Source organism: Temnothorax longispinosus, unplaced genomic scaffold, assembly GCF_030848805.1.
Source record: "Temnothorax longispinosus isolate EJ_2023e unplaced genomic scaffold, Tlon_JGU_v1 HiC_scaffold_416, whole genome shotgun sequence".
Taxonomy (NCBI): domain Eukaryota; kingdom Metazoa; phylum Arthropoda; class Insecta; order Hymenoptera; family Formicidae; genus Temnothorax; species Temnothorax longispinosus.
Window position 1 is genome coordinate 1 of NW_027270249.1, and position 9470 is coordinate 9470.

The window sequence follows — 9470 nt, forward strand, 5'->3', positions numbered from 1 at the left end:
TATTGCTAGTGTCGAGAACTCTCTAGGAAATGCTTCAGTATGTTCAGAACTATTCGAAAAATGTTTTATATAAACCAAAACTCCGAGATTTCGTCAGCATCTCACTCTATGCTATACGGAAAACTAGCAGAACATTTTTTCAATAGACTTTTTTGGCAAAATCATCAGAACTATCGTTAAATAGTATCAGGAACTATAGAACTTGACTGCGAAAAGAACTCTCTTTTATTTTTGATCTGCTAGAAAATGATCTGCTACAGGAAGTTAGCAGATCATTTTTTCGATCGACTGTTTTTTGGGTAAAATTACCAGAACTATTACTAAAAAGCATCAGGAACTATAGAACTCGACTGCATGCGACAAGAACTTTCTTTTATTTTTAATCTGCTGAAAAATGATATGCCAATTTCACAGACATTATAATAAGACGAAAATTATATGACACGTGTTTAGTGAATTTTTTAAAACTTTGCTTAAAAACTTTAGAAGTTAGACCTGTTTCGAGAGGTTGTTAGTTAAAACCTAAGATAAGAACTAATATTTAATTTATAATTAAGAAAATGCAAAGTTCAAAATGCATTTAATCGCAATGACATTCGATACAAACAGGTTTGCCTTTAAAAATATTGCTTATACCTTTTCCTCGATACTAGTACCAGATTAAATAAAATTAAATTGTTATACATATAACACTACTACATTTGCAGATGTAGCACGGGCGCGCACTAAAATGATGTTTTATCGCAAAATAAACGTGGCTACATAGTACCAATTTCGAAAATAGATGTACTGGCGATAGTGTACAAGAACTTTCGACGGTCCTACGAAAAAGGCCGGGATGGCTTCTCTCAGACTTTTTTCTGATATTACTCATTTTTCATTTATTCCATTTTCTTATTACTAAATATTGCTTATATTAAGTAATAATAATGAAATATTGATGAGGTATGATTTAGGAAACTGGTATGCATTCGGCAACTCTCCCCTATTTTTATCAGTGTAGGGGCTCTCCCCTGGCAGCCAATCAGAACGCGCCATTTTAGGGGTAGCTGATTCGTAGAGAGAAGCCGGCAAAATCGGCAAGAGGCGACCAATCAAATGACGTCACGTGGTCACCCCAAGGTGGCTTACAATTAGCCAATAACTATATTTGGATGATCATTCGTATCAAAAAAATGTCATTTAATAATTCGGTGATAAGAATATAGATAAACTTATTAGCAAATCAAGCATCTCTTGAAACAATAAAGTATGATTGGTACATATAAGTGTATAAAAATAATTACAGTTGCATCCTTGAATTTAACAAATTTCTGCGTAATAAAATTAAATCTTATAATTATTAAAGATAAAAACAACTGATAAAAATATTATCTTTTAATGTATTTTAACCGAAAAGGAGAAGTAAAGGCCATTGCACGTAACAAAGTTTTAGTTTTAATCGTAAGGCCGTAAGAAAATAGACCAATTACACTCGATTATTCTTCAAGCACGAGAAGAATAATCGACTGCGATTGGTCTATTTTCTTACGGCCTTCGATTACAACTAAAATATTGTTACGTGCAATGGCCTTAACGCATATTACTTTTGAATGCTGTTGTGGGTACAGTTATTACTTTTCAGTAACAAAATATTAATGTTAAGTTTCTCTCATAATGTTAACGATAACATAGTTACGCGCTTGATTATTACGTAAGAATAAAAATTTAGAAAATTACTTTTTAACATTACTCAACTTTACTTTATACATTTCAATTTATTTGCAAGATTTCCACATTTCCTGACAAACAGTAAAATTATAAATAATAACTAATGTATAAAAAACTTGTATTGATGTTGCTAAAAGTTGGTTTTTCAGTTATGTAGCCAAATAAATTTTGAGTAACGGTAACGATAAACAGTTTCTTTTAGATATAATAACACTTTTCTACCCTGATTTCAACTTAATTAAGATTTTAATAAAAAAGTATATTCGTCGATGTAACCCAAGTAGCACATACACGTTTCAGAAATGTTTTATGAGTCTTTTTCCAAAATGTTGTATAACCGATTTCTAGAAATGTTTCTCATGAGTAAAAATGTCCACTCGAAAAACGTTCAATAGAAGGTTTCTTTCCCGATAAAATAACGTTTAAAAAACTATTATAGAAACGTTTTGTTTTAATGATAAAGACATTTTAGATAAAGACATTTAAAATTCCTACTTTTCACGTCTTTTGAACGTGTTTATGATGTCTTTGAAACATGCGTGAGAATGTTCTAGAAGCTTTATGCATATACCAGCCAGAAATTTTGTTTGAGTCAAAATAACGAATTGTACGTCTGTAATAAACGTTATTTTAAGTGACTGGGGGTATGACATACCCCCTGTGCATAATACGTAACTTCGAAGACGTGTGCATAACAAAGATTAAAGTGAGACGATTATAAATTTTGTTTCATGTTAACTTATTGCACGAATGTGCACCAGTTCAGGAAGTTCTCCAAAACGGAACACACGTATAAATGTTCTTTCAATGGCCACGTTCAGCAGAACGTTTATTTTTCAAATGTTGGAAGTTTTCTAAGCTCAGATTTGCCCGATGACAAATAGATTAAGACCGGTAGGACAAAACTATATTTTCGGAAATTATTGGCACGTATTGTATAACATTACATGTACGTGATGTTACATGTTTGTATGCAATTTAATTAAATTAAATATCTTATATGTTATGCAATTTTACGCAGCATTTGATTATATTTTTGCAAGAATTAATCTGTAAAAGAAAGGCTTCAAGTAAATCCTATGAAAATTAATTTTCTAATTTCAAGTTAACATTTTTGAGATTTTATCGTTTACTTTTTGTTTCTTTTTTATACTGTTTTTGACCATCTGATTCTTAGATCTGGGATTAGATCAAGTAACTATTAATTCCAATATAAAGACTATAGTAGCGCAAGTGTATCCAAATTAAATTACTGAAAAGTGCTATTGGGCTGTGAGAAGCGTTAGAATTTTTCAAACTCTTTGTTAAAACTCTTCGCTTTATCGCCGTCCTTCTCTTTGTTATTATATTAAACGCAAAGAACGTACACGCGCATCTGTATATGAACAGCGACGGGAACGCTAAATTTGACTACATTCTTTGTCCGTAGTGAGTACCAAAATTGTGGACTGATTCGAATTTATAACGCCCCTAAAACCTTCTTCATTTTTGTAGCTTTAGTCGTCGAGAAATTCAAGAAACATGTATCAGCTGCAGTTTGTGGCAATCGTAGTAATTGACTTCGCGTTAGTCAACGCGGAGTTGCATAAGTGAGTATATATAATGTACAAACGCTCCATTCATATCGATACGATAAATACCATATAGACATCCAACTTCTTGGAATCGCCGCAGAATTCGCGATAAATACTTTAATAAATATGACAATTGCACCAAATCATTTTCAAATACGATAATTGTACCAAATATGTATAAAGAAAAAAGCATTTTGAGAAAGTCGAATAAAGCGAGCAGACTAATTATAATAGGATTCCTTCGAAGATCTTATCTTAAATGAGATTAGCGTCATGAAAAGAGGAATTCGCATTTAAAATACCTCTAACTACATTCTAATGCGTAAATATATAAATGTAGGTAGCACTTGTTTCTTAATATCAAAATGTTGGGGCTTTAATAGTTTTTAAATAAAAAGTGCTTGAAAATAGTCAATTATTTTTATTCCAAATTTATATTTATTTTTAATGATATTTTGAATGACATTCGCATTTATATGCGTATAATATAATGGACTTTTTTAAGTTTCTTCAAGAATTCTGTTACGAATACAAAACATACTCCGTTGAAAAATCTTCGACGGACATTAATATGATACAGCTTCGTTTGACTACTGTATCTCTGATTTATTATGACAATGTACATTACTATGGTAATATCAAAATTGGAACTCCACCGCAGAAGTTTACTTTTGACAGAAGTACTTTTTGACACTGGTTCCACAGAACTCTGGGTACCATCCAAAAACTGCAATGTTAGCCAACCTAATTGCTGTAAGTGTGTATTATCGCTACCTCTCCGATATTTTATTATTTTTATATGTACATTTGTTTAAAAAAAAACATTATTGTTTTAAGTGTTAAAATAATCTTAATTATTTTTTCTCTTTTAATGATTGATATCAAGTAAAAATATAAGATAAGAATAATACTGTAAAATTGTGTCTTTTCCATTTACATTTTAAGTAAAGTCATAAAAACTTTAAAGCAACAGTTTCAAAGGTTAAAGTCAGTAGAAAGGTAAATTAATATTATGGCTGCGTTCGGGGAGCGCGCTATTAGCGCTATTTGCTTGTTCTATCCTTGTTCTACACTTGATGAGCGATAAAGATAGATAATGCAATAGCGCTAATAGCGCGCTCCCCGAACGCAGCCTATATAGCTAAGTTCCACAATTATAAACTCTCTTATTTATATGATTTATCACATTTACTTTAAAAATACAAATAATTTTCGACACAAATCAGCTCACGTCTTAAGGCAACAAATATAAACATAAATACATTTGATGATTTAGGGATGTTTTGTTACGATACAGTACCTACTTAATACTAAAATGCAATTGATACAGTTCGCCACGATTTAGTATATTAGCATTCAAGCTAAATCTGGAATGTGAATATATCATTGCTTATATATAAGTCTGTTATACCGACGCAAACAATACATACTTTCAAAGATCAATTTCATCTCATTAATCATTAAACTTTTTTTAATACATTGAATTGTGCTAATGAAATATTTACGTATATGCAAAACGCAATTTTTAGAGTCGATTGGATTAATGGAAAGAGCTCTTAGGTTCTCAGAGAATTTGTATAAACTTTAAAGCTTTTAATCCTTGTGTCCACGATGCTAGAAATTGCTCCAAAAATTAACCAATCGCATTGGCCAATTGTCGAATTGCTTAAATATGATTGGTCAATTCTTTTTCTCCATCCGAGATCTCGAAGCGATTTCTAATATCGTTCGAACACAAAGCTTTCAGACGCTTCGCTTGTTTTTCTGCCCTCCTGCTCACCTTCTTATAACCACAGAAACATGTATACGCACATTTGTATATAAGGGAACGATTAGCAATTTGACTGTCTGTTCTTTGTCTGTACGTACCAGTTGTGGATTGACTCGCAGTTATATTTGTAATTTCAGTCGCCGAGAAATTCAGGAAACATGTATCGGCTCTTTGTGACGATGACGGTAATCACGGTAATCAACTTCGCGTCAATCAACGCGAAGTTGCATAGGTGAGTACATGTTATATACGAACGATCCACATTTATATCGACACGATGAATTATAATACCGTACAGGGATCGCGCTTTCAACTACTTGGAATCGCCGCAGAATTTGCGATAAATAATTATCAAATCAATTTCAAATACCATAATTGTATCAAATCTGTAAGAAAAACGCATTTTGAAAGTCGGAATAAAGTGAGCAAACTAATTACAAGAGATGTTTTAAGGATTCCTTCGAAAATCCTTATTTTAAGTGAGATTAGCGTCGTGTGATATCCTCTTTTCATGATGACACCAATCTCACTTAAAATATCTAACTACATTCTAATGCGTAAATATATGCAGGTAGCATTTATTTCTCAATGCCAAAATGGCATTGAGGCTTTAATAGTTTTTAAATAAGAATTGCTTGAAAATGATCAAATAACTTGTTTGAAATTCGTATTTATGTTGTACGGTATATATACAAACATTCGCGTTTATACGATACATATACGCATATAATATAACGGAATTTTTTTTTATGTTGCTTCAAGAATTCCGTTACACAAGACATACTCTGTTGAAAAATTTTCGACGGAAACTATGATACGACTCCGTTCGGGTACGGCAACCGTACCTCTAATTAATTACCTAAATCTTCAATACTATGGTGTTATTGAAATTGGAACTCCACCGCAGACATTTAAAATACTTTTCGACACTGGTTCCTCAGATCTCTGGGTACCATCCAAAAACTGCAACGTCAGCCAACCTGCTTGCTGTAAGTATATCATAACATCGCTATCTCCCCGACATTCTATTATTCCTATATGTACATTTGTATTAAAAAAATTAATGTTTCAAGAATTAAAATAATCTTAATAACTTTTTTCTCGCGTTTAATGATTGTTATCAAATAAAAATATAAGATAAGAATAATGCTGTAGAATTGTATCTATTCCATTTACATTTCAAGTAAAGTTATAAAATCTTTAAAGCAACCGTTTCAAAGATTCGAATCAGTGGCAAGGTAATATTATGTAGCTAAGTTCCATACTTACATACTCTCTTATTTACATTATTTATCACACTTACTTTAAAGATACAAATAATTTTTTATACAAAACAGCTCGCATGTTGAAGCAAAAAATATAAACATAAATATATTTGATGATTTAACTACTGTTAGTTATATATTTAGATTAATATAAAGAAATTTATATTTCTAGATTTTTCAATATTAACTGATTTAATTTTATTTACTTCTTTTTGCAGGGAAACATAATAAATATGATAATACACAGTCCACCACATACGTGCCAGAAGGAGTTACGTTTAATGTTTCTTACCACAATGGAATTTGGAAAGGTGTTAAACTATACGGGAACTTATCTAATGATAACGTAACGGTAAGTCATCGTCAAATAAATGATATATTTAATTCTAATCACAGTCATATAATCCATGAAAATTTTGTAAAAAGCACATGTTGCTATTATTGTCCGAAAAAATTGATATTAATAATATCAACGTTTCGTAGATTGGTGACCTTGGGGTTACATCACAGATATTCGGAGAAGTGCTCAATTTCTCGGAAGGTTTTTTGCCCTGGGCAAAATGCGACGGCATTCTGGGGATGGGTTATCGCGCCTTATCTGCCTTTAAACAGAATTCTGTCTTCCAAAACATGATTGATCAACACGTGGTGTCCCGACCAATTTTTAGCTTCTATCTAAATCGGTATGTATCTTTCCGTATGCCTCACTTGTGTTTAATACTTTTTTTTTAATTACATACTTTGTCTTTCCATGCAATATAAAATGCAAATGTATAAACAATGTAAAAAATATACAACCTATACAGAAATCTAACGGACGTGATCAGCAGTGAACTGATATTGGGTGGCACCGATTCTTCCCATTACGAGGGCGAGTTTACGTATTTTAATGTTACTCAAAAAAAATACTGGCAAATTACCATGGATAAGTATGTAGTTTTTTTTTTCTAAATTATACGTATGTCAACTACGGATTATATGTCATCTAATTGGTAATGCTATCCCACTGTAGGTTTCAAATAAAAAATTACACCTCTTGCTCGGAAGGCTGTCAAGCTATCGTCGACACGGGCTATCCGCATATAGCTGGACCACCGCTGGCTATCGAAGTTATTTACAGAGAAATCGGTGTTGTTAATGATACGGTAATTGATTATCTCTTTCTGCAATGGCAGCTTGCACAATTATCTTAAATAAATTATTGAAGTAAATTAATAAATGTTTGATAAGTTACGGATTATTAATATGGATTACTAACATTGACCTTCGTTTAAAGGTGAACTGTGACGATGATTATATTTCTAATTTGCCCGATATCAATTTCGTCATAGGTGGTAAGACGTTTCGACTCACTGGTCAAGATTATATCTTGAAGGTAAAGAATATTATTATATAAAGGTTTAAATTGTTTTTAGAATAGAAATATCATGCCATATTTAATGTCTCATAGCTCGGTGATAAATGCATTCCCGGCTTTCAAGCTGAACCTCCGTTTGATGGTATAGAATGGATTTTGGGCGATGTATTTATTGGTCGGTACTACACCGTATTTGACATGGAAAACGACCGAGTGGGATTTGCCATTGCAAAAAATTAAATCTTGATTGCCTTCTCATGAAGTTATCATTAAATATTAGGAAATCTAAATAACATTACTAAACAAATAAGTCGTAGTTTTTGTAGAATATTGACTGACATATGTTCCTTGTAATTTTATTTGGACTATATTTCGCCCTTTCAGCCTCATAGTACACCGATTCCTTTCTGTCCCACAAACGCAGACATGTCTTCTTTCCAAAACGATTGTCGGCGTCGATGTGATTTTTTATTTGTATTCTCTAAATATATCCATCTTCTCATCGCCAGTAACAATTCGATGAAGAAAACTCTTTCTTTTGCCTCAAAAGCACATTTCGGAAATTTTCCATCTGTCTCTCAGTCAACTTGCGGACTATTGGCAATAGTAAACGTTTGGAAATACCTTGGTGAGTCATGTTTAATGCCTCCGCAAGTTGATTTTGTGTTTGCGTATCATCTTCATCCAATAACGCTTGCAGATCGGCGTCCTCAATTGTTTTTGGTCTTCCGGAGCGCTCCTTGTCCTCAGTGTCGAAATCGCCACTTCTGAAGCGTTTAAACCAATCTTCACAGGTAGTTTTCGATGGTGCATGTTCGCCGTAGGCCTCCTCAAGCAAACGACGTGCTTCAGCTGCATTTTTTTTTTCAAGTAACACAGAAAAGCAAAGCTTCCCGCAAATGCTGTTTATTTGGCACAAAATTCGACATCTCCATTGTTAGAAAAAATATTTTTGTCGTTGCGATATTATTGGTATAACGACTGGTTATTGTTAACAGATGTCCAAGCTATAACTTCAACAACTTCAAACATTTAAATCGAGTACATGTGTTATTGGTGCCATCTATGTGTGAAACCCGGAAACTTAGTTGCGCACCTAGTATATGATATTATATTTTTAAATTAATACGTATGTGAGAATTAGAAGAAAGATATGCGATATTTATTCTGCCAACGATTTGGTACATCTTGTTCTTTCGGCAACTATCGAATTGTTAGATATTGTGAATACAACTTATATATAAGTCTATTAAAATGAAGTATATAATTTTTACACTGAATATTGATTTCATATATCGCCCTTTCAATCTCATCTTAATGTAGTATCCCGAAAAATATTATCTCGTTTAATCTTATAAATTTTTTGCTTACATACGAGTACAAGATATCATATAACATTCTGCTTATATGTATAAGAGTATGACATACCGCATTTGTAATCAATATATAACTTTTTACAGTTCTTATGCTTACACAAATGTATATACGCATAAATTTTTTGCTTATTAATAGGAAATATCCAAAATTTTCAACACATAGATAACAAATTGTCGATACGAAAATTATCATGTCATATATATTCTAATCAATAAATTGTTATAATATTGCAAAACTGATTTAGGTATATCACTATCGTTAATATTATAAACTTATATTTTAAAAATTTTATTTTTAGAAACTTGCATATTGTATTAACTACTGCTAGTGTTAAATAAAATATGATACACAAAAAGAAATTATCGAGTAATTTTGATACATGATGTGTAACAACGATAATATTTTCTGGCAATACA

The 9470-nt window shown here is 31.9% G+C and overlaps 1 protein-coding gene across 9 annotated transcripts; it reads left to right on the forward strand.

Moving 5' to 3' along the window:
- Positions 1-2239: 2239 nt before the first annotated feature.
- Positions 2240-8037, forward strand: LOC139824524 (lysosomal aspartic protease-like). Of its 9 annotated transcripts, none has more exons than XM_071797045.1 (12): positions 2261-2604; positions 2888-3138; positions 3205-3299; positions 3790-4037; positions 5193-5287; positions 5818-6044; positions 6539-6672; positions 6804-7003; positions 7127-7249; positions 7333-7465; positions 7597-7695; positions 7771-8037. In XM_071797045.1, exons 4-12 carry the CDS (start codon positions 4017-4019, stop codon positions 7915-7917), a joined length of 1179 nt encoding a protein of 392 aa, XP_071653146.1. In that variant the 5' UTR covers positions 2261-2604; positions 2888-3138; positions 3205-3299; positions 3790-4016; the 3' UTR covers positions 7918-8037. The 9 variants fall into 9 exon arrangements, with proteins under 9 accessions (XP_071653154.1, XP_071653146.1, XP_071653152.1 ...); XM_071797051.1 differs by having other exon boundaries at positions 3990-4037; XM_071797046.1 differs by having other exon boundaries at positions 3071-3138.
- The last annotated feature ends 1433 nt before the right edge of the window (positions 8038-9470 follow it).

Bases quoted from the DNA above. Each gene is read 5' to 3' on its own strand.
- LOC139824524 (XM_071797053.1), top strand. From the start codon at position 2,584: ATGACAAATAGATTAAGACCG. The intron at 2,605-5,192 runs GTAGGACAAAAC...TTGTAATTTCAG, and splicing joins TGACAAATAGATTAAGACCG to TCGCCGAGAAATTCAGGAAA. The intron at 7,004-7,126 runs GTATGTATCTTT...CAACCTATACAG, and splicing joins TTTAGCTTCTATCTAAATCG to AAATCTAACGGACGTGATCA.